General features: G+C 39.5%; 1 protein-coding gene across 8 annotated transcripts in view; it reads left to right on the top strand.

The window, feature by feature from the left end:
* Positions 1-26,285, top strand: part of PHF21A (PHD finger protein 21A) — a 129,390-nt gene that overhangs the window by 93,183 nt on the left and 9,922 nt on the right. For 4 of the 8 annotated variants that reach the window (XM_028727251.2, XM_028727224.2, XM_028727194.2 and 1 more), the window contains 9 exons: positions 3,176-3,349; positions 7,301-7,555; positions 8,786-8,875; positions 10,836-11,135; positions 13,570-13,668; positions 16,595-16,646; positions 17,984-18,063; positions 18,627-18,687; positions 21,672-21,835. In XM_028727251.2, coding sequence (XP_028583084.2) covers positions 3,176-3,349; positions 7,301-7,555; positions 8,786-8,875; positions 10,836-11,135; positions 13,570-13,668; positions 16,595-16,646; positions 17,984-18,063; positions 18,627-18,687; positions 21,672-21,835 — 1,275 coding nt within the window. Of the gene's footprint in view, positions 1-3,175; positions 3,350-7,300; positions 7,556-8,785; positions 8,876-10,835; positions 11,136-13,569; positions 13,669-16,594; positions 16,647-17,983; positions 18,064-18,626; positions 18,688-21,596; positions 21,620-21,671; positions 21,836-26,285 lie in introns of all 8 variants that reach the window. The other 4 variants (XM_077928838.1, XM_028727215.2, XM_028727242.2 and 1 more) reach the window with 3 other exon arrangements.

Consider the following 26,285-nt stretch of genomic DNA (forward strand, 5'->3'; position numbering starts at 1 on the left):
TTTCATGTGTAAGTTTTCAGGTAAAGTAGTCTAATAAATTCAGATAGTGCAACATGGTTCGATAAACTACAAACCAGTCTTTTAAATAGCCACTTGCTTGGTTGCCTGATAAGAATCACGTATAGGTAGCCAGACAAGGCACTGACGTCCACCTGTCTCGAGAGACAATGGAGGAGTGCGCCTTTTAGGGGCAAAGACCAACTGTTGGGAGGTTGCAGCACCTGATAAGAATCATCTATAGGTAGCCAGACAAGGAAAATAACATACTTTCAGCCACCACTGAGCCACAAATGGTCAGCATAAGTAAATGTGGGTTGGTGGGGTGCTAAAGTTAGCTAGTGGCTGAATTATCTTATTTGCAAGTCTGAGATAAGCAGTCATTTCAGAGGACCCAAGTGCCTAGAAATGTCACCTAGATAGGTCAGGAGCCATAGAGTTCTAGAACAGATGACAGAAGTCTGGAATATACACCACTGTAAAGTGGTGGTGGCGGGGGGTGGGGTGGGAGAACTTGATAAAAGAATGGACCGAGAAGGCAAAGTCTGAGTGGATTGAGTAGGCAATGGCTGAGCAGTTTTAAGAGTTGGCCAATGGCCACCAAAGGGGATGGGGGGGGGGGGAGGAGAGAAATCCAACGAACCTGAAACAGATTCTGCTGTAGCAGAAAAGGTACGGAGTTAAAAATTTTAGGGAATTGGGTACTCTTAAGAGTTCAGGGCTATTGCTGTATGAAACACTGAACTACTTTTAAGACAAGAGTGTGGAACCTTTTTTTTGCTTGATTACATACAATCTTTCAGGGACCTCATGCCAGCAGTGGGTGGGGATGAAGCCAAATGTGGGTAGGACACACTCAATCCTTTCTCCGCCCTATCTCTCATCCCCCCCCCCTTACCGCCTGCATGAAATTAGCCTGATAGGTTTGTGCAGGACTGAAACAACCAGGCAGGTTGTTTGAACTGTGAATGTCCTGGCTATACCACAGATTCTAGGATGAACTGTGTAGGAACAATAGTGCATGGGGGGATTTCAATTGAAGTGCGCGTAACTTCTGGTTTGAGGGCTGTATTATTATTGCTTATCATATTTGATGGTTTCTGCATTCAGCCATTTGGGGGGCGGGAATGAGTTCTCTAATGGATGTCTGCAGTGTTTAATTTTTTAAAAAGAGTTTTTAAAGTTGCCAATATTTGGTCCTGGATCTGGAAGGGTTTGACAATGCTTTTGGTTGGCATGCTTACCTGTGGTACGACAAGGTCAAAGTTCATAAACTATTTAAAAACCATATTGTCAGAAGAGCAATCTTTGCGGTCTGGTCGAAATATAAAGACTTATTGGAGGGCAAGACCCCGAGATGGCTTTCACCGATGGAGGCCAAGGCTAGGAAAAGACCCAACATGGAGGCCTACTGGCCAAAATATTGGGAAATAATTGAAAAAACTGGAGACAAATGGAGGTTGCAGAGCCAAGACAAACTAAAAAATAAGGTGCGGGATTGGTTACATTATGCTCAAATTCAAGAGGTTTTTAAAATGGACAAAAAAGTTGGTTTCCAGGTGGAAAAATCGAAATTAGAGACGGAATTGTTAGAATCAAAAACTAAGACACTTTCGAAAATGTATAACTTGCTGCTTAAATGGAATACACAGGATGAGACAGTTAAATCTGCCATGATAAAATGGGCACAGGATATTGGACACAACATTATGTTTGAAGACTGGGAAAGGTTATGGAACACCGGTATGAAGTTTACGGCATGTAATGCCTTGAAAGAAAACATTATGAAAATGATATACCGGTGGTACATGACCCCAGTCAAGCTAGCTAAGATATACCACTTGTTTGATAATAAATGCTGGAAATGTAAGGAGGCAGAAGGGACATTCTTCCATCTTTGGTGGACCTGCCCAAAAGTGAAGGCCTTCTGGGAAATGATTTATAACGAGTTAAAAAAGGTATTTAGGTATACCTTTCCCAAGAAACCAGAGGCCTTCCTATGGGCATGGTGGACCAGAAGGTGTTAAAGAAGGACAGAACTTTGTTTATGTACGCTACTACAGCAGCAAGAATTCTTATTGCAAAGCACTGGAAGACTCAAGATTTACCCACGCTGGAGGAGTGGCAGACGCAGTTGATGGACTACATGGAATTGGCTGAAATGACTGGCAGAATCCGAGATCTGGGCGAGGAAACAATGGAAGAGGACTGGAAAAAATTCAAGGACTATTTGCAAAAACACTATAAGTTGTACGAATGTTAAGAAATACGCACGATTAGGAAATTTTTTGCTTTAGCAACTTGATTAGGCAAACTGAAAATTAAGATAAGAAAAAAGAGGTGGTAATATGAAACAACTTTATTATGTTAACTTTAAATGTACAAAGTTGGGATATAATATGGTGAACTTAGAAACATAATAACTGAAAGATACAGTAAGTTAAGAAACAAGGTAACAAATTGCTGAAATTTTTATTGCAAAGAACGCAGAGTCTGGAGGATGCGGGGAAGTCCATTTGGAATATTGGAAAAATCATTGAAAGTTGGATTGTAATGATCTTTTTATCATTTTTATTTTGTTTTTGTTTCTTGTATTCTTTTACTCCAACCTTGTGTCTATGACCCTAAGAAAAGAAACTCAATAAAAATATTTTTTAAAAAATAAAATAAAATAAAGTTGCCAATATTTGTTAATCCATCTTGAGATGCCTTCTGTAAGTGGGGGCAAAGTAGCTGGTAGCACTTTGGCCTAATGAGCCAGTATATTATTTTCATTTATTTCCTTGATCTGAAACATGACCATACTTTTAGGATCCCTCTTGAATACTCGGAATGCATACTGAGGAGTTCATTAAGTAGCACCCAATAGGTTGAGAGAGCTCAATGATCCTACAGATATGTGTAACTGTAGTGCCATAGTTAATTGCTAAATGACATCTTGTTTGAAGGACATGTCTATTCTGCCACTGCTGCCTGTCAGTTACACTCTCATTGTAACAGCTACTGTATCACACATAAGGGACAGTGCCGACGCAGTTGGCTTGGACCACCTAGATTAATCCTTTGAAAGCCAGACAGTAAATGGATTTATAAACTATAAATTATAAACAAGTGTATATAGTGTTTTGCAAGTTAAATAATGTAATGCCTGGTATTTTTGTGTCTGTTTCCATGATAGAAAAGAGTGGTTGAACAGCTGCGGAAGAATTTGATGGTAAAGCAGGAACAGCCGGACATTAAGTTTCAAATACAACCATTGGCACAGTCAGAAAACAAAATACAAACTCCACAGCCACTACAGCTACAGCAGCAGCAAACTACTGCAGCCTCTCCAAACCTGCTTGGATCACAGGTAAAGTGGTTGAAGGTGTTACACTAATTTTCAAAATGTATTCCTTTCTTAGAATGAAATGTATCACTGTATAAAGAAGAGAACACAAAATCAGAGTTAACCTATCATAATCCAGTGCACACTTGCTAGAGAGTAAGTCATATTGAATTCAGTAAGGCTCAATTCTGAATCAACATGTGTAAGATTGTGCTACAAAGCTATCAGTAGCATTTAAGTGAAACGAGAGCACTTTATGAACTTGAGTCTAAGCATGGATCACTCCCCGCTTCCCCAGAAAGCTAAGTCAATTGCTGGATTTTGAAGTAAAAGTATTATATGAATCTTGCATGCTTTAGTTTTTTTAATGTTTTTAGGACCTTCTTGATGAACTGATGTGCAACACTGCACATCAGGTTAACCAGGTTGTCTTTAACAGTTAAGGCACAGCTAATCTGTGCTCAGTGCTCTGAGTATACACTCTTGCTTTAAGAACTGAATCAGAATAAAGTCCACCTTGCAGCATTTTCTGCAAGGATAGGTGTCCTTCATTGGAAAATAATGTGTAATTGTCTTGAGTTTTCTCTTTTTGTGGAAATGATTGCCTTCAGAAGTTGTTAACTAGGGAACTACAAGTGTCCAGAGATCTTGGTTCAATATGTTTCAGCAGCATGAAACAGAATACCAGATATACCGTAATAATATAAAACCAAACAGGCTATAAACAAAGAAATACATAGAAACTGCCCCCCCACTGTCTTCTCCCCACAAATACAATAACAGAGATTAATGTAGTTGTATCTATAATTGCTGAGGGCATTTGCTGCAATTTCAGTAAGCTTGAATCACATAGTCAGTTTAGAAAGCTAGTTGCTTGAATTAGCAAAAAATAAGTTATTTGTGTGTAGACATTTGGCAGTCTAGCTTCTGATATATGGCTTATAATGAGGCAGAGGAGAGTAAACTCTCATCTCAACAGGGAACAACTATTCCTCTTTCTGTTCTCAGCATGATAGAGACTATACTCTAGAGACTGGAAAATCTTGGGGAAAATAAGTTATTTAGAGAGGTCCTCAGAAGCATAAATGGTGTTGGTTTGATACTCTCTGTTTTGAGAGCCACTTGACTGCCTCCTCCCTACAACTTTGGCCAGGGAGTGCCCTGAGTTTGGAGAAAGGTAAGCTTAGATGTTGTCTATTGCTCCTTCTCACTAGAAGAAGATAAGTGATAGCTTCTAGAGTACTGGAAGTGCTTTAAGGAAAATTGCTGTTGTTTTAAGCAGCATTGGGGCAGCCAATAAACTGAGCCTTTTCCTTGTGAGCAGTTTTTTGCTCCCGCTGGCTCTTTGAGACCCTGTGGGCAGAACTAACACAATGACTGGCTGTTACTGAAAATGGTGGCCCCTTGTTAAAGAAAACCCTTTCCCTTCAGTAACATGCCATGACACTGTGTTTCCCTATCAGCAGCAAAATATATGGAGCAGAAGCAAGGAAGTGCACAGGGTGATGACATCTGAACACATGCACAAGATGTTACAAAGGAGGAGCTTGACATGAGGCATTTGTTTTTGGCATTTATTTCATTTAGTTCTGTACTTGGAAACTTCATCTGGGGAGCCACAGCTCAGTAGCAGTGAGCAGTCAACCTGTGGCATTTCCAAGTTAGGGTTGGGAAATACTCCTGCCTGAAAATCTCTGGCATCTCCAAGTTAGGATCAGGAGAGACTACTAACTGGATTGCTTGAAAAGCACTGCTAGTTAGTGCAAATGCTAAGCTAAGTGCACTAGTGGTCTGACTTCATGTAAGGCAGTGTGTTGGCCCTTTTGGACGGCAGCATATCAGGGCATCATTGCTATTAATATATACACTTTTATCTCACTCTTCAACTGAAGAAAGGGCCCCGAAAAGGCTTACAGAGATCAATCTTTGCCCTTGGGCTTAAAACCTAAACAAAGTGACACTAAAGAGAATTGGAATTGGTGGGAAGGCAAAGCGGAAAGCCAACTCGGTCATTAGTATGTTGTTACAAAGTTCTTATAACAACCAACTGGAATGGAAGTAGTTCAAGGACAGAAAGTAAACAAAAACTGCTGCCCCTCCTTTCCTTCTCTCCCTTGGTTTCATTCAGCATGATGGAATGGGCATTGCTAGTTCATAGCTGGGAAGAGAGAAAGCTTCATGGGGCGGTGCACTTTCATCAGAAGAGGAGAAGGATTGGGACTGGCCTGCTATGAATATCCTACCATCAATTCATGTCTATACAGAGAATTGCAGAACAGTTGGTGGAATACTTACTTTTTAGTTCACAAGGCTCTGCTTTGTATGGGAATTGTTCACCTGGAAGTCTATATATATTACTGACTAGGACCACTTCAGATATTGCTCTAGGAATTCAGAATTGTTGGATTCTCATCTGACTTTTCCACTTGATGTGCTTTTAAAGTAACTGAAACAAAATAATACTTAAAATGTGAGAGAGCAAAGTGTGCATTAACAAGTATATCTTTCAGGTAGATTGTGAGTCATTTTTTAATTATTGGTGTCTGCTTTTATCTAGAGTTTTGACTGTAAATTGACACTCATGTTCTTCTCTGTATTCTGTGCTGTGCACTTTGAGATTAACTTCCAGGTCATTTCTGCATTTGTACAAAGTTATGTTCAATGCTAAAGAGCCCTCTAGCGACACTGTATTGAAATTGCTTCTACTCTTTCCTTGCCAGCGTCCAATTAGGGTGTTTCTTAGAAAGCACTGAATCTGCAACCCGTTCCTTTAATGTGTATAGAGAAAACCAAGTTATAACTTACGTTGCACACACATGCATCTCTGAATTGTCTACTCGGAAATCTGCAATGCTTTCCAAATTAGTCTTCTTTAAAACTAGCTAAATATGTGCTTTCTCATTTGAAATAATTATAAACAAAGCATTTTCCACATTGTGCAACAACCACAATAAGTTCTTCAATAAGGGATTTTAGCAGACCTGATTATTTTTAGTTGTGGAATGTGTTGTGTAAATCATAAGAACTAGTGAAAACACTGTCATAATAGTGACGCTAAAATCTAGTTGTGATGTGCTTTTACTGATTATGCTGAAAGCCCCTCATTTTAGCCTTGATACTTTAGCTTTGAAATATCGCAGGAAATTGAAGGTGTTTCAACAATATAAAATTACATAAAATACCAATTCAATTAAATCTGATAATGAAAAAGGAACATTAGAGCAACAGCAAAAACAAAAAAAACTCAATTCAGTATCAAATGCTTGGAAAATTCTGCTAAAGTACACATTGCATCTACTTTGCACCTCAGTGTTCCTGGTTCCATATTTGCTGAGTACAAGCACACAAACCCTGCTGCTCCTGCCCAGTACATTGTGCCCACTATTACAACTGTTGGTGGCCAAGGTTCTCAGACTCCTCTCTGCTACTGAACAGTTAGTTCAGCACTCTCTCAAGGGCATTTCCAGGCAAATTCTCCTAAATTCCCTAGCAACCAAATGTCCATCTACCTGGATTCAGTATTAGCCTGTTAACTCTTATCCATTTTACCACAGCCTACAAACACTGGTTCAAAACAAATCCCATTTGACACTGCCTATGGCATTATATAGGTACACTAATGTTTGGGGGGCATGGAATTGACAAGAGACATGGGGACATTATATGTGCCAAAGCATGTACTATCAAGACATGATTGATTTCACATACAGTTCACCAATGGATTAAGCAATCCATGGCGTGGTGTTTCCTATGTGGTTGCACATCTGTATGTGGAAGGTTTATTGAAAATATTTGTAAAGGAGTGGGCTGATTCCATACAGCTTTGACAGGTAAGAAATCAGCGTTTTAAATCTTCCCAGTTGCATTTCCTTTGCATTTCAGCTTCTGCTTTCTCACTTGTGAATTTCTAGAGCAAACTCTGTCCAGTTTGCGATGAATAGGTTCCAAAGTGTTTTTTGTTTTTTTCTCTCTTAGAAGACGGTAACTACAGCTTCTATGATCACCACTAAGACACTACCTCTTGTCCTGAAAGCAGCAACAGCAACCATGCCTGCCTCCGTTGTGGGTCCAAGACCTACAATTGCCATGGTGACTGCCATCAATAGCAACCAGAAAACTGTCCTTAGCACTGATGCACAGAACACGCCAGTCAACCTCCAGACAACAAATAAAGTTACTGGTCCAGGAACAGAGGCAGTTCAAATAGTGGCAAAAAATACAGTCACATTGGTAAGCGGTCTTTGTTGCCTAGTGTTCTAAGGACGTGAGCCATTTTAAAAAAAATTCCCTTGTTGAAACAGAGATGCATGCCCTTTGGGGCATATACAGGTATTGAGAAACTTTGTTTAATGTGAGAAAATACTTTTGCTCTAATGGGTTTCAATTTTTAAAATAATTTACTACTTTAACAAATGATTACTATCATATCATATTTTTCCTTGGTGTGCTGAAAGATAATTGACAATGCACCTTCACTCCAACTTTTTACAATGCTCTGCTTGCCAATAAAGGCATGTAGGGCCATGCATGGACTTACCTTGTTTAGGTTATGCTTTTAAATGTATGTTCCTTTCACTGCTTATATTAAAATTATTTTAATGAGGCTCACCAACTTTGTCTATTTTTTGCTGCCGCTGGACCCACAAAGAAATCATCCTGCATGACAGGATCTAGCCAGCATCTTCCTCAACCTGCACACGAGTCTTTCTCAGGGGCGCTTTTGTGACTAACTAGTAACTCTGATAATCAGTTTCACAAAGTACTAAGCAGCTGAAGCCTGCAGAAATGTAAAAAGTAACTTGAGTGGAAAATATATCCTTGTGAGGGAGGCCAGGCATTTAAACGGAGTTTTGCTGTTTAAATAAGAATTGATCCAGAGCTGCAGCTGTAACGAAATCCATTTATACCCTAAAGTATTTCACTCCCAAAGCAAATTACTGTATATGAAAACAGTGTTCTACACATTTAAGAGAGAACCAGAGTCCTAATGTACTAAATAATTTATCTAGTACCTAACATTTATCCTTCCAGCATTTTTGAATATTATTGTTTATGCCCTCTTATCAAATATTTCAAAACATCCCCCCAAGTTATGAAGCCTTAGCACAATTAAGCATCATGTGCTGCTCCACTTGAATGGCCAGCCAAACCTGATTATTCTTTGTGGTTATTTGTAGCGCTTTGACTCGTAAAACAAAGAGGAGAATTCAAAAATGTCAAGGATAAGGACATATTTTTTAAAATAGCAGAGGTCTTGGGTTTTACAGGCTGGTGAAACAAAAGGATACTTAGCTTCATTATGCCCATGAAATGCCATTTTATTTCAGAATGGCTTGAAGAGCAAGAATTATTTACTGTGAGAAAGGTAGGCTGTGCCTGAATAGCTTTGAAGTTGCTCATGACACCTATTCCCTTTGCTTAAATTTGTCTTCTTCCCACCCGCCCCACTCTTATTGTTAGCAGGTTCAAGCTACACCTCCTCAGCCCATCAAAGTGCCACAGTTCATCCCTCCTCCCAGACTCACACCTCGTCCAAATTTTCTTCCACAGGTGAGTTTGTCCAAAACAGGAAAAGGGGTAGGAGTGGGGAGTTTGTCCTAAAAGTGTGACTGGAAGAAGTACAACACCAGATGTTTCGTATACCTGGTAATAATTGAACACTACCTAATATGCTTTCCAGATTAAATCTCCAGCTTTGCTATCATATTTTTGTTTCCCTGTCAGCTCTCTACCTTGCACTAGTTCTGTAAGAACTGAATTAAAGACGAGATGATGAAGAAATGCCTTGCTTGTTATAAGGTTATTGAGTGCTGAATATTTTTCATAGTTTCTTTGATTAAAGAGCCCCTATTTAATGTGAATCCTTAGCCTTTTTGTTAAGCAAAACGTAACTGTAATCTAATTAATATAGTTTCTAGCTTCCTGCTCCTTTCTTCCAAAGAGGAGCAGATTTTATCTAGAAATAACTTGAGCTGCAACTTTTTGAAAAAAATCTGACCTTTTACCCAAAGATGAAGGCATTATGTAATAGATTGTTTGCAGTATTTTAAATTACTAGAATTAATTTAGTTGCTCTCTCTCTCACAGGATGCCATCTGCATCTCATTGAAGCTACATCTCTTCTCCTACCCACACTGTTGATTTTTAATGTAGTTGTTATTCAAATTCCTAGTTGTAATGTCAACAATCATTACCCAGTTATGAAAGAGAAGAAAGCGTGAAAATATTAACTGCTGCACTATAGATATGCCCATCCAATGCTCTAGTCACCTGCATTTAACCCAAAGAAAGTTAGACAGGCTCAAAAGTGTAATCCCTGATTGGAGGAGAGAGCTGTGTAATTCAGAAACTAGCTACTCTTGCCAACACAGTTGATCTAATAATAAATTAGAATGCATAGCTATTTGTATCCAATTTAGACACCCTAGATTTTAGAAATACTTCAAATTAACAGACCTTTGAATTCCCCCAGATCTATCCAAAGATATTTTGGTAATGCAGTTGTATTTGATAACCTGCTTAGACTCCCCTCAACACTCAGTATTCCTTGAGAATATATCATTGCAAGTTGTGCTTCCAGGCCTGTGCTTCCAGAACCAGTATATCCTTTTAAAGTATGATTAACATTGAATATGTGAAGATACAAAATGTAACATACAAAATGATGACAGTATTGTAGAAATGTACAAGAATGTTTGGTTAACATCTGCGCACTAGCAGTTAATGCATAGTGCAGCCATTACTAGCCTAGCAGCTTTCAAGTGTTTTGGACCACAATTCCCTTCAGCCACAATCACAATGGGATATTGTGAAGGAGAATGAAAATCGTAGTTCAAAACCTTTGGAGGACAGTAGGCTGTGGAAGGCGAACACAGTGCAACAATCATAGCTGGAATTAAACAAGATTTGGGGCGGTTTTAAAAGTGTGGTAGGCCTGAAATGTACATGAGGGTTACATTCCAGGGATCTACTTGCAAAGACAAAATCATTCAACGTCAGGAAACCACACACCCAACCTGGAACTGCCTTCCTCTGCAAACAATTCCCACCCATCTTGATATCGGCGCACTGAGCAGGCAAGATCTTGGGAGCCTTGCAGGGCCTTCGTGGACCCTCACGCAACCTTCTGAGAGTCCTATAAGTAAGGCAGAGGGCTTAAAAACTCTTTCCATGGCAGGAAAACTGGGTGCTGAAAGAGCCTTGTTTTCCAGGCTTTGGAAGGTCACATGAGGGCTCTGGAGGCTTTTGTGAGAGATTGCGTGGCCCCTTCTGACGGTTTTTCCAGTCTCCCACCCTCTTTCTATTTATTTTTTGTCGAGGTATGCAAGGCTGCAATTGTGTAAGTTTTGGGCCTACTGTAGTTCTTTCCAGTGCAGATGTGTAGCACTATATAATACAAACACTATTGTAATCTGAGTCATATTTGTTGGCACAGCCATAAGTTATGTGTTAAGTACTATATATTATCTATGCATGTGGTCTGATATGGGTTTCTCTCTCTCTTATGTAGGTTCGACCTAAACCTGTTGCCCAGAACAACATTCCTATCGCCCCTGCCCCACCTCCTCCTATGCTCGCTGCTCCTCAGCTTATTCAGAGGCCTGTGATGCTGACAACAAAATTCACACCCACCTCCTTACCTTCCTCTCAGAATTCCATACACCCAGTCCGTGTAGTGAATGGGCAAACAGCAACCATAGCCAAAACTTTTCCAATGGCACAACTCACCAGCATTGTTATAGCAGCCCCAGGTACCAGGCTTGCTGGACCTCAGACTCTACAAATCAGCAAACCAAATGTTGAGAAACAGGTACAGATGGAGATATGCATTAGTAGTTTAAACTGTGAATCGTTTCCTTCTCCTAAAGTCAATAGAATTAATGGAGATACAAATGCAATTAACCATAACATCAAACCTGTCCTCTCATTGCCTCTCCTGTGGTTAGCAATCTTGTGTTACTGAGAACAGGGCTGTGCCCACTAGCCCTTCCATACCAGCCATCCCATCCCCTTCCACCGCCACTTAGACTGTCCATATGTTGGAGAAGCCTGGGCACGCTCCCTGCACAATTTGGAATAGGGATGGGTATATCAGTCCATTTCCAGCCTGTGTACATTTCCTGTGTGTGCTCATAGGTGCATTCCATCCTGTTTCCATATTAAGCTGAGCAGTTTTTAAAAGACTGTCCAAAACTCTGCATTTAAATACATAAATATGTATTTTAATATCAAAATATGTATTTAGTTGTGTCCTCCATCCCAAATTTATAATCCTGATTTCATTGGGTTCTATATCACAGGGGGCGGATACACATATAGGGTATGCTCTCCTGTTCAGAGGTTTCTTGCAATGTATGGATGTGGCAGGGTTGGCAGAAGAGGACACGGGTGGACAAGCCAGCAACTGTTCTCTGTCTCATGCCAATCGTGAGATACAATGTGTGAATAGAGATGGCTGATAATACCTTGTTCCTCAGACAGAGATTGGGAATGTACCAATCATAATGAGTGAGCAGTTAATTTGTGATTTTATATATAGTATACCAGAATAATTAAAATTTACTCGTTTTGTGCTTTTTCTGCTGCTTCAGCATGAAACATTAACCATCAAATAATATTTATCCATAATCTTGCTGACATTTATGATGAAGCAGACATTCAGATGACTTAATTACCATCAGTTTCAGCTAACCTTTTTTAAGTAGTTTATAACCCTGGACATTTGAGAATTTCCTCTAATTCCATCTATCAGATGTAGGCCTTTTTGTGCAAATGCACTTTAAACTGACCTTTGAGTCTACTGATCTGTATTCTCAAAAGCTTGCTTGGTTTCAGTCTTTTAAGCTTGACAAATTTGCCATGAGCAGTTATTTTTTAAGTAGACAGAAGTGTGTCACCTTCCCCCCCAAAACTTACATTATCGTTCTCTCTTCAAAACACTCTGAAGCAGATGCAAGGTGATATGGCTCTGCAACAGGTGGCAATGTGCCAAGACTGGCCACAACTCTAGGTTTCATAGAAGCAAGGACCTTCAGCAAAAACCCTAGTGCTTAAATGTGGAAGAAAAGCCTATACGTAGTACCAGTGCAGAGAAACTGCCTTTCAGCCCTTATGTACTGAGGAAGGCTGCTTCCAATCTGGTCATGGCTTTTCTTGTCATAAATAGGCAGAAAGTTTTCTCAAGTGTGAACAGAGCCAGACCTCTCTTTTCCACTTGCCAGTCTTAGGAATACACACACACACACACACACATTTATTTATAATAAAAGGTACACCCTCCTACTTTTATTTTCTAAGGGAGATGTCCAAAGTGGCCACCATCATTTCAAATAAAACAATTAAGAAACAAGGTTTCATCCTCACTTGTCAAACCATTGGTCTAGTTTGCGCAAGCCACAAACCATAGGTTCTTGAGTTTCCCCCTCTGCTCTTCCAGCACAACTGCACTTATAGTGTTAGTTGTGGTTCATCCAAACAAGCAAGTGGGATCACACAGTCTAGTAGATGGGACCGAGAAGTAATTCAAAATAATTCACAATTTCAAACAATATGGTTCAAGTTATTTCTTTATGTTTCTCTTATTTCTGAGTAAACACATTGAGAACATATTTGTCATCTTAGAACAGATGGATCTAATTTTGTGACATCACAGCTATGTCATAAAGTGGGAATCATTGGGCAGGCACTTATGATGCAATATGCAGGGGATTATGACATCACTAAGTGAATGAGTTTCAGGAAAACCCAGCACTTGGGAATTCTGGAGAACTTATCTTCAGGCAAATTCTTGTTATAGTGAATAATGAATGAGAGAGATGCAAGGTGCATCTCTCAGGCAGATTGTTGTCTGGACAAGCTTTTCATGGAATGTTATTCCACAAAACGTCATCCCATCTGTAGTTATTCTGTTTACCAGGTCTCTCTTATACATATCCCCTCTTACCCACATCTTAGATGCAAAGTTATTGTTATTACATGATCTAGTTGCTGAATTGGGCTACTTAAGTGTTGCAGTTGTACCCTTGATGTTCTAAATAGTAATTTTTATTTGGGAATGTGATTTCACTACTTAAAATGTACCTTACCACACTTTTTAAAGGAGCTCTTGGGGAAAATATTTAGTGTATTGTTCGGATTCATTTCCATCCGTTTCTTCATTTTGGTAAAGAAAAACACTGGCCGCTGTTTCTGTTTGTTTAGGAATTTAAGAAACCTGTGTTCACTTGCTGTTGTTTCCCTTTCAGACTATCAAGCCCCAAGCGGAAACAGAGGAGAAGCCAACAGAGGTTCATACAGTTGCTCCTCCTGCACCACCCAAACCAAAACGAGAAGAAAACCCACAGGTACTAGTACAAATATCTACAATATCCTTTTGTGGGGTTGGGCAGATTTTTTAAAAAAATATCTGTCTTTAGAAATGCTTATTTTCATCTACATTTTAATGCCACTTTTCCTCTTAAAAGAGATTCACATTCTTCACAGTGTTATTGCTGCAGTGAAGAGGTCTATATGTCTGAGGAATGCTAAATCTAGCCACAAATTCCAGTTCACCAAATATTTTCAGGGCTAGAAGAAAGAATGCAAGAGCTCCTGACCTTATGATAATGATGCATGTATGTAGCACTTAAGGGTGTTCAAAGTGCTTCATGTTTTCTTAGTAATTTTTGCAATAACCCTGTAATGGTTAGGAGGCTGAAAGAATCTAGCCTTGCTTTAAGTTCTTGCCTAAGGTAAGGCTTGAACAGTGGCTTTTCCAGCTCGCTCTACTGTTCTATATACATAGAAATCCCAAATTATCCTTAGCTCTTTTGAGTGTTCAGATTGCATCACGCACGGCAACTTCTCCAATCCCACAGGCACATTTTAAACATGTTTCGGTTGGCCTTGTTTGACTAAGGAAAAGTTGTATTTGCTGGCGCCGTGACTGCCCCTCCCCTTTGCAAAGGTAGCATGGGGGCTTAAGGATGTCCCAAGAGACTTTGTGCATGGATGCCCAGTATACTCATCCTACACACAACAAACACACACTGGCCTTTCCTGAAAGCTGAGAGTGTCCTGACACCTCGGCTTGAAGGTGCTCCAAGTGTCTCCAGCTTTTCACCTTTCCTGTTTCCAAAGATGAAAATACACCCTGTGAAAAATCTCATAATTATGGTTTGTATAACAAATAATAAGACCCAAATTATATTCACATAGTAGCTATATTGTACTGGTACATGTTTTAATACCTGTACACATTTAACAATAAAGCTACAGCTCGCTGGTAACCATCCATTTCAACAAATAGGGTTTTTGTTTAATCAAGCTCCTGAACATTTGCATCATGTAAGTTTGAAAATAACACATTATAAATAACATAAATGCCTGTGGATTTATTTTGTTTTCTGTGGAACAATGACACATTTAAGTGAGTGTGTGAAGGTTCCCCCAGCTGTTAGAAAAGAGAGATTGGGTGAGTTTATTATTTCCTTGGGTGAGTGGAGTTATAATAGCATTCCAGACAGCTTGTTTTCCAAGAATACCTGCAACTCAGAAAAACACTTCTGATGAAATGGACTTTAGTCCACGGAAGCTTCTACCATAATAGATTTGTGAGTCTTCAATGTGCCACAATTCTTTCTTTTCTTTTTCTTTTTGTTGCGAGAGGTTAACATAGCTATCACCCTGCAAATCTTTCAGAAAGCGCAAGCTAAGAAACCTGGATTCTGGCAGCTTGAGCAACACACAAAATCAACTGGAACTAGTGAATCTCCCTCGGGGCCCATTTAGACAATATTCTACCATCAAAATTCTGATTTTTTTTTTAAGGGGGAGATCTTGGTTTCCCCTCTGCACAGGGAGATGATATTAAATGAGCCAAGAGACTTCACTTTTTACTAATTTACTTAGTATTGTCAGAATCTGAAATACTTTTTTGCTCCACTGTGGCTGTCCTTTGCAGTCCATGTGATTCATGTACAGTGAAAGGGAATGAGGCCAAACATTGTCACACAGGTCTAGTCTCTTGAATTCTAAAACATGGTTCATGGAGTTAAGAAATCATAGACTGCAAATACTTGACCTGAACAGTTGTGCTAGATGAGATGAAAGTGAACTACTGCTTTTTGAATCTCACGGTTCTCATGCCCTAAAACTTTTTATAGCAGTCTAAGAATAGCATAACTTGGCTGTCTCTTTAAAATAGATACATACAGCTGTGATGTTCTGCGCAAACAGCTTATGCAGCAATCATCTGGACAGTTCAGAAATCCTTGCTTGTGCTGGAAGGCTTCCATGTTTTCAGGTTTCGAGTAATCTCCAGTTAGATAACTATGGCTTTCATAATTCAAATCACACTATGTTCTATTTTCATAAAGTATAATGTTATTTATTATTTTATTCATTTATACATTGCTTGATTGTAAAAACAAACAAACCTCAAAGCAATTTACAAAACGATAAACCATAAAATCATGAGAATTTTACAATATATCTGATGCACATGCAAGTTTATACAGGGATTTTTTTTAATTTTTCAAATTAGTTTTGAATGGACAGCAAAGGCCTAGGGTGCAGCTGAACTGTTAGGTTCAGAGTTGGGGGCTATTTGTAAATAGTGGTCAGAGGAAGCTGAAATGCAGAGAAGTACAGACAGTGTATCTAATTAGCAGTGATCATTCACAAAGCAGTTGTTGGTAATACAGACATCCTAGCATAGTTATGCTAATTATCTTACTCAGTATGCCAACAAATATTTTGTCTTAGGTCAGTCCACAAGTGATAGCAATGTGCTTGATGTATTGTAATTCAGCAGTTACAGGTGCAGCTGGTTTTAAATTGGTGTTTCTCTGCAGCAACACTTGTGTTTGCATCTTTTAACTCCCAAGTCCATGCTTCTGGGAGCCCTGGCCTAGTCAGGCTTTAGGAATCACCTATATGCATCTATGTTGTTCAGCCTTTATGAGGTTGCTGTAGAAAACGCTAGTGTCCCTGCTGCATAAAGACTTCTGTGTAAAGTATGGAGCTGCCTTCAGTCTCATAGATCCACAGAGATGAGCTTGCCAACCCTCCTTTTTGAACTAAGGGATATGCAAGTTGTATAAAGAAACATAGTGCTGTTATTTGCTTCATTTTATGAAGTGCCATTTCAGATATACAGGTGATGTATGTTTTTGAAAAATTGCTCAGTGAAAATTGTATCACTTTTTTTAAGCTACTATTTCACCTTAAAATAAGTTTAGTTCCTCTTTTAATTTGATTGAATTGTTTTCCTCTTCTTTTCTGATACAGAAACTTGCCTTCATGGTGTCTCTTGGACTGGTTACACACGACCATCTAGAAGGTAAGAAAAATGACTGTGGCTGCAATCTTTGCACGCTATCAAGGAAAAAGTTTATTTAACTTAATGGTGCTTACTTCCAAGTAAATAAGTTTAGGATTGAGCTGCATAAATTATTCCAGAGCTCTGGAATCAATGTAAAAGTTTCAAATATTTCTGCTTAGAGTGAATACTTTCCCATGTATCAAAGTTTAAAATATCAGTTTTAAAAATGAAATATTTTCTGTTCAAGGTTATGGGTTGTTTCCTGGACTTGAAAAAATGACCAAATAGGATGATGATCCTAAATGCTAGTCTGATTTTTAGGTTTCTGACTAGGAGATCTAAGGTCACAAATATGGTTTCTTCAATATCAGAAGCACCACAGTACTATTTTTCAAATAACTTAATTTCCTTTATCAATTAATTAGCACATAGTTTAAACTGAGGGAAATTATTTTGACTGGCAGGCTGGATCCTAGGTTCCCTCAACCCTGGCAGCAACTCTGCCAATCAGCTGATCTCACTATGAAGTCAGGTGACTAATTTTTCATTTCTGTGCAACAACGCGTGCTGCAAAAGAAAACATGAGGCTTGAAGTTTTTGCCCATCAGCTGAAAGGCAGTGACTCCAAGTCTCTTTTCTGTAAGGATCAGCTGTGTTGCCAATTCAGTGGGCAGTGACACCAAGCCTACTTTCTGCAGAGATATCATCTGCACAGCGTATCCATCAGCCCAATGCAGTTCCATCTGCTCCACTTTGAACAACAGGGAACATGCTTTAAGCTCTCAATTGTGCTTTTGCAGCCACATCTCTACCTGCCCCACACCTGTTGTCACATATGAAGTCAGGTGTGAGGCACATGGGTGTGGTTTGGGGAAAGCGGCCTCCCATGGCCTGGAGATTCCTCACCCCTGGGTTAAATATATTTAAATGGTTTTGAACCTTAAAAAAAGTTTGCAATATTTTGATATGAAGTTGTTGTAATCCACCTTTGGCTCATTGCATTGAGAAATACTGGGATATAAGTCAAGCAAATAAATCAGTCTTCAAACAACTCCCTGCCTCTGGCAGAAATAAGTTGCCAGCAACAAATTTTGTGTGGCACAGAATGTGGAAGATAAAAATATCAGCTGAGAGCTTTTGGAAGAGCAGGAAACACTTTCTCAAGCTAATTTACTTTCTTTTACTTCACTTTCCTCTCTACTTTCAACCCATTTATATAATATGGATGTTTCTTCAGAATTAAGTTTGCATAGAGCATTTCAGAAACCATAGTTCCTGATTCCTAACTTGCTCATACTAGATATTGAGGTCTTTGTGCCCTTTACAAATGCTTTTATTTCTACCCTTTCCCCAAGAAATACAAAGTAAGCGACAAGAAAGGAAACGAAGGACAACAGCAAATCCAGTGTACAGCGGAGCTGTCTTTGAGCCTGAGGTAACAATTTTTGCTTATAAAATAAGTAAATAACTTGCTGAAAAGCATTTTGCTCATTGCTTCAGCATTCTAGGTGTATGAAAACAATCACATTCGAAGCTAGACAGTGGGACTGTCATCACTTAAGAGAGCATGAAGGACAATTATAAATGGAAAGAAGTTTCCTACTTTATACTTTCTTTCCCTTATATCTTCCTCCCTCCTCCTCCTTCTCTGGCATGATTGCAGACTTGGCATTGAATTATTTCTCTCATCACAAGTGGGATCAGCATTGCCTGTAATTGTGTGAAAGACTAGCTTTTCTACAGGGTAGTATCCAAACACTGAAACGATAATGGACATAATCTGAAGAAAGTTAAACCTACATTTGATTCTTACTGAAATTTATGGATTTAAGTGCAAAAGCCTGTTTGCTTCAATGGGACTCAACACTTGTGTTCTTCCAGATTTTTTATATAGTCACTGTGTGTGTGTGTGTGTGTGTGTGTGTGTGTGTGTGTGTAGATGTAGCTTTCACTTGCCAAAACAGTTGACCAACTACTTTGTTCCTTTCTTCTGTAAAGCGCAAGAAGAGCGCAGTCACATACCTGAACAGCACAATGCATCCTGGGACACGTAAACGAGGTAGGTGTCTCAAAATAGCACCTCCCTGTATGTTTATTTCCCTTTCTTTTGGACTGAAATGAAACAATATAGAAAATAGTTTTGTGGTACTGAATACACATAGTAGGTATGCTGTAACCCTGGTAGGCAGCTACTCTACAGAAGCATCCTTTGTTGGTAGGCTTTGGGGGTAATCTGGAATGAATAAGGATATAAATGGGAGAATTTCCTGTGTGTAAACTGCCCTGGGCCAGTAAAGATTCCCAACCCAGATTAGTAAATGTAACCCGTCATGCAGACTAGAAGGGGGGTGCCAAGGTGGTAACTGAGCTCCCATTCTGAGACTCTTCCTGGGTAGTGACTAAGTGTGTTTGGTCCTATGTTAGGACTCACTGTTTATGAAATTATTTCTTGTTCTGTTAAGAACATGTTCAGGTTTCTTTGAAAGGCGAGTTACTTGATATTTGATGAAATCATGTGGCAAACGTGGTACTCTTAAAATTATTACAGGGATGCTTGCAAAATTCTTCTTACCCAATTTTCTCCTTAGATTTCAAGGTTCCGAATTCTTGATCTTGCTTGTGGAATGGCACCAGTAATCTGCCATTTTTCCGTTTTTAATGTACAGACTTTGTTTAGGCTGCTACACATGCAGTTCACTAGTTTTCCATTTGCATACTCCCCCCCCCCACACACACACTTTGCAGGTTACTAATCCATGCCAGCAAAGGCAAACATTGATTAAAATACTAACGAAAAAGGCAGTAGTAACATGGTCATATCTATTCATGTGCCCTAGTGTGTATCTGTAAACTGTTAAGGGTTAGGAGTAATGTTGCAAATGGAAAACTGGCAAACTGCATATAAGCCAGTCCTGAGATGTATTTTAGAAATTGCCCATGTAAAACTATAAGGCAGGTAAAGCAGAGCATGGGGCAGCCAATCCATGGAACAAGAAAAGAACTTGGGATATCTATTTTATCCCTTGATCTAAACTGTGCTGCTTCCACTGTGAACAATATATCTAGTATTAAAGGAAAGAGAGCCCAGTTGAAACTGAGCTGGTGTGAACTGTGGAAGGTTTGCTCAGAAACACTTTTCCTTGAGGAGGCAAGGTTTCTGCATTCTCCCTGCATCTTGAACCTTTAAGTGTTGTTTGGTCTCCAAGAAGCAGATGATGCACAGTTTTTGAAGTTTTGAGATGAAGCCCTCAGCTTCAGTAGGTTGTGACAGCTATCGACATGGTTGAGTTCAAGAGAGGTTAAGTTAATTCCTAATGCTTTGGGTGACCCTAAGATCACCAGAGAATGTATGTTGATGGCCAGGAATCAGAAAGGTACTATATCATCAATGCTTGTTGTTGCTAATACATCACCAAGCATGTCTGTTTTGTGTCTGAGACAAGTTACTACTGATCTGCTCTCGTGTGGTGGTTGCTGTGTTCTTAGAGCCAGCCAATTGCACAGTAGAACTAAGCTTGGCTTTGAGGTTAATTTATTTTGACTCTGTTCAGTGCTAAATATCATGGGTGAGCACTGAATGCCCTTTCTGTAATGCTTTCTAATGTTTCCTCTGCTCCTGGGCCTGTTGTTCAAAAACAAATGGCCAGGTCAGAGGACATAAGTTGTATAATACTTGATATTTCAAATGTTAAAAGATAAATGCACTATGTACCTAATAGGATGAGTGTGTTCATGCACATGAGTGTTTGGGTGAGTTATTAGGTAGCTCAGTAGAGTGCATTTGTCTCTTTCTGTTTAGCCCACTGATTTGAATTTGCTTAAAATGATAGTGCCTGATATTATTATTATTATTATTATTATTATTATTATTATTATTATTATTATTATTTATTAGTCTTTGGCAGCTTTTGGCATTTTGAAAATAAGGTGATTATCTCATTGCAGTTTACATTGAGCAGGCTTTACTTTCTCCAAAAATTGCTGCCATAACTGCTCAGTTCAGCTATTAGTGCATTTCCCCAGGAGATCAGATGTTCAGAGGAGCCCTTCTTTCCTTGCATAATTTGTTTCTCACCTGAAGCAAAATTGGATGTACTGGGTTTTTTTGCACTGATGTTGGCTTTCTGTCCCTCAACACACAGAGGGCATTGGCCTTCAGTGCCACTTTCCATCAGAGTTGTTAGGTGCCATTTACTGAAGATAATAATTACTATGCATGTTTAATTTGATCTTCCTGCCTCTTTTCTCAGTCTCTAGCTTCACTTATTGACTGCTTAAATATCTTTATTTATATATTCCTCTCTGAGCATATGCCTCTCATCAATCATCAGAGTAGTGGTAATACAAAAGACAAAGATTGGTGTTTCCTACAGTGTTGTGATTTCACTTGGAATAATAGCACACTTTATCGTGAGTTATATCTTCCTACAGTCAGCAGGATAGGATTTTATCTTAACTCTTCATACTTGCAGATTTGCTTTGTTGAGGCTTTCTCCCACTTAGGCTACCTTACAGCTCCTTTTGCCAAGAGAGATCTCATGGGGTTGCAGGCCATAATTTTCTCTGGCATTTGTGGAATGTTGTGAGTTTTTCTTAGCACAAAGGTGGTATTTAGATGTAGGTTTCACCTTAGGCTCACTGAGGGTGATTTACCAATGGTCATAACAATGTGATGGAGATACCATGATAAACTAGAGTGGTAGAAATCATGGCAGCTTTTCTTTGCCAGTGGAATTTGGGGCTGGTAAGTTAAAAGTTAAAGACATTAGTGTGGTTATATAGATATATTGGGAGTAGTGCTCTTTCTGAAGGCATGTGTTTTCTCTCTTGTGATACCATCCTTCCTTACACAATTCTCCTTTAAGTGTCTTAAAAATAACTTTACAGTCCTGACTTGGCTTTCTTTCACTCGTGATTATAATACTAACTTCTTCTCTGTACTACATCACTTCCTTTTTTTCATGCTAGCCAATGAGGAGCACTGGCCAAAGGTATGTAAGATTATTTCCCCTCCCCTTTTTGTTCCCTTTTGTTAATGTGTAGGTCGTCCACCTAAATACAACACGGTGCTGGGGTTTGGGGCTCTGACCCCCACATCCCCTCTGTCCAGTCATCCTGACTCCCCTGAAAATGAAAAGACAGAGACCACATTTTCTTTCCCCGCAACTGTTCATCCTGTGTCCCTGCCCAGCCCCAGCTCCACAGACGTAAGTAATTCTTCCTGAGAGGTTTGCTGTTCGAAGAGACCGTGGAGACTTCAGAATTTGGTTCTTTAGATGCACTGGTATTATGGTAAACTGCAATAATATGACCCCCTTCTTCAGCCCCCTACACTTCTACTTGTACCTATTCACCCCCCACCCAAACCCTGGAGTAGTATATATATATATCTATATGATATCCACAGGACATGCCAGAATGTTCATATCCTAGAATCGTAGAATTGTAGAGTTAGAAGGGGAAATATTTCAAAGTTCTATAAGCCCTTCCCAGATGCACAGTGATGCAGTGAATTAAAGACAGTGCATATGTGATATATTTCAGCAATCTAGTGGCAGGAGGAGAACAGATCCTGTCACACAATTACGTATTATTACTGAATCAATAAAGTAAGGAGAAATTCTTGCTCAAGATAGTTGGACGCAGCATTAGTGGAATCAGAGGGAGTGCCTTCACTGACACCTGGCAGTTGCTTCTCGTTTATGGATTCTGCATACCTATCTGGGGGAAAGTTTTCTTTTCTGTGAAAGTATCTTCCTGGTATGTGAGCCCAGTTGCCTATTCTGCCAGTTTAGCACAGGCTGAATGAAAGTTGCTCTAATCCATAGCTTGATCTGCAGCACTGTCTGTTTTTAGAGAGTGTGGGTGGTAATTTTTTATTACTCAGAAGGAAGGTAAATCCATCCTTCTCATGATAGCTGGGTTGGAATTGGAAGTTCTGGACTCACAACCTTGGTCAAGTCTCATCACTTCTCTGTACCTTCGTTTCCTCATAATAAATAGCTCCATGGTTGTAAGACCCAACTAATGAACACATTTTACACACAATCAGACTTGCATAACTTTTATGTTCTAGTGGGCTGCACTAGATGTTCCTCCAATCTGTTTTTTATGCTGCTGAGCTAAGAGCCTCTGCATCTCATTCATGAAATATGCAGCTTGAGGATTGCTCTAACTTACATAACTGTATCTGTAGCCTCATTGTTGAAGCAGCCAAGAATAGCCAAATCAGGAACACCATCAGTATCTTTTCTGCACTGCTGGGTATTGCAAAAGATAAAATCAACAGGCAGCATTCCTATAGGATGCAAGTTTTGTGTTAAGAGCCATAGTCATTCATTCTCTAGGTATTGTATTATTCATGAAATCTCCCAGACTATCAGAAGGCAGTAGTAAAAATTGATCCAAACAAAGAGGACTTTCCTGCTGATTTAGCATGGCGTGCACACATGCACATGAACACATTCTACTTATAACAGGTTTGACAAAGGTTGCTAGATTCTTAAGCACATTTGTTTTATAAATAAAGCACTAGGACAGTGAGCTCATTGTCATTCCAGTTGTTGTCTGTTGCACATTTTTACATAATGTTCTGAGCTTTCGGTAATGATGTAATTCTGATTAGCCATCAGCCTTCAAGCCTAGAGTGTTTTGCTAAATATCCATCCACCAAACATGTACACACATCACATGAATGTATTGCTTCCTCCAGAAATTCACCTCTTATTTCACTTCAGTGGTGTGTGTTTTTTGGAGAATTTATGGTAAATAGGTTTGTTTTCAGTTGTGTCCCTCCACTCACCGAAGATTCTTTAATCCAATATAGGATTCCCTTAATGGAATGGGGGCAGGCATTGTTTGCTGATTTCCCCCCATCTCTCTGCAGTCCCTAGACCTTCCCTGGTCTGCTCCAAAGGATTGTGGAGGTTGATGGGGCAGGTGGCCCCAGAAGATAATGAAAACTGCTTCCCTTCCATTCATGGAAACCTCTGCTATTGCAGAGTACATCCCATTAATGGAGAGAAACAACTGAGTACAACCTTCTGATCTTGTTAGCTTCTGAATATCTTTAACTGCCATAATCAGTTACTCAGATTAAGATGCTCATTAGGTTTCAGCTCCACTTCAACAAGCGCTCTAGGGCTAGGATGTGGGATCTGTGGTCTTCCAGATGTTGCTCTACTCAAACTTTCATTAGTCTTGGCTAGCACAGCCAGAGGTCGGGGGATTTTGTAAATTTGTTCAGCAGTATTTGGAGAGCTATATGCTCCCCATCCCTGTTCTAGGGAAACCTCATTGTGTTTGTCCTCCATGCAATCACAAAATACAAGAAAAAAGTAGGCCTTTTGAGTTTGGGTAGTCATAATGCTTCAAGAGATACATGAAAGTTTAACTCTGTTGAGTGGACAATATGAAACTGGCTGTATTATTATAGATTGAACTACCTTAGAACCCAACAATGCTCAAGTCACAGGGGATCCAACCCCCTTATATTTTGTGAACTCATCTTAGCTACTACTGCTACTACTACAACACTGTAGAAAGCTACAGAGAGGGGTATGACTGACTTAAAAGCTGGGTGGGGGGTTGAGGGATCAAATGTGAGGTTTTCATTAAGTCCCCCCCCCTTCCCCCCATAATTTGAACATTGGAATCCAGCACTCATTTGATATGTAGAACTTGCAAAATCAAAGCATCTTTACATGCCAAAGTCAGGATAGCACAGTAAATTTAGGAATTAATAGAGAGAGGTTTCCATCAAAGTGTGAAGGCTTGGTTTTCAGTGTCAAAGTTTAAGCCTCAGCTAATGTTTGTGGGTAATATCCTCCCACCCGCCAGTGGTTGGTATTCTGGCATCATTTAATATGTATTCTTAATAAAGATGGGCACATTAGCATGCTATGTAAGGCAGTAGAAAACATCTGGCATAATTCAAATCCTACCACTGCTCAGTTTGATATGGAAGATTGAATTACATATTTTAAGGAGGCTGTGACACTTTTATTTCTTTCAAATTTTATCCCTATATTCTGAATTTGAAGAAAGCTTTAGAGATTGGGATTTGGATGTAGCAATTTTCCAGAGCAGCCCTCAGTTGATTGAAATTCGTGTATTAAGCCATTTTCTGTTACCTTATTTCTGTTCTTTTTAGCTCTTCTTCTCTTTCTGCATTTCTGTACAGTAATCTACAAATAAAAATAGTAACTATGAGATGGTAACGGCAGAAGGAAAGAGAGAAAAGGAAACTAAATGGCTTTGCTAAGAATTTTGCATCCTAAAGTGAAGAGATAAGGAAGGGAAAGTAATGCAAAGAGTCATGCAAAACTGAAATGTTCTTGCTATTAAAACTAGTACTGGGGCCTTTGTTGCCATTTTACATCTGGGGATGGTGTTTTGTGTTAGTCTGGTTTGGTCAAGGTTTTCCATCTCTTCTATCGAAAGGCCAAGTTTACGTAAAATCAATCAGAAAAAGCATACCTATTACTGGATATTGCAGTGATGCACCAAGGTTAAAGTTATATTAGGCTTAAAGTGGCGCATTAACTTAATTTTGCAACCAGTGCCTTCTACTTCCAAAATATTGAAAAGATGATGGCACATGACACACATTTCTTAGGAAGGACTGTAGCTACCTTAAGAGGTAGCACCCTGGTGAAATTATGCTTATGCTCATGCTAAGCATGCCCAAGGCTATATTCCATAGCCTTTTGCAAACAATAATTTTATTGCACAAGAAATATGTAGATCTTACTCATATTTGCAGAGAATCCAGGCAGCCTTTCTCCTCAGTGCTGTTCCCCAGATATCACATTTTGCCAACGTGTAGGCCACAGTTCTTTTGCCAATAGAAAGCATTAATTTTATATTTTATCTTTGGCCCCCACCTGCCTAACCCATCCCCTTGCTTTCTTGTTTTGATTTGGCGTGCTGCGTGGAATGAGGCTGTACAGATGTCACAGGCACCTAGAAATGGCCATGACTTCACTGCTCACAATTTTCTGCCCCTATAGCTGTGCAGATTTTGCTTATTTGCTTAGAGGCTTTTCAATCCAGTGTGGTCATATAGCCATTGAAAATAAAGACATACAGTAGTACCAGCAGCAACCACCACAGCAAATCTCTCTTATCCATCATGGTTAATGATACCAGCTTTTATTCCTTGTATATGTGTTAGTTTCACTCCTCTCCAGCATTGGAATATTCATATTCACTATTTGATTTATGCACTCTATCCCCAAACAAAATAAGCACCTCAGTATTGTGAGCTCCTAGTGTTGGATCGGGCTACTAGTGTTGGATTTAAATTATTAGTTGCTTACTACAAAAGTCTCTAATGGAGCAATCCTAACTATAGAAAGCTAGCATAAGTAATGCTGGCATGTTACAGTGGCAAAAGTTCCCCTTATTCCAAACTCAGTTCAGAAGGAATAGGACACTCTTTGCCAGCTACATTGGCTGGGCTGCTGGGTCACTTGACTGAGCCAGAAGGTGTTTGGAAGAGGTGTAAGTCTCTCCTTGCTCTGCCACATCTCCAGAATGCCCCCTTCTGGGGGGAACTTGTGCTAGTGTAAATGACACCAGCTGAGCACCCATTAAGATCTGCCATATCCAAATTCTTTCATCCCAGTGGATCCTAGGTTTCAATTACACTGCAAG

The sequence above is a fragment of the Podarcis muralis genome, chromosome 1 (assembly GCF_964188315.1).
Source record: "Podarcis muralis chromosome 1, rPodMur119.hap1.1, whole genome shotgun sequence".
Taxonomy (NCBI): domain Eukaryota; kingdom Metazoa; phylum Chordata; class Lepidosauria; order Squamata; family Lacertidae; genus Podarcis; species Podarcis muralis.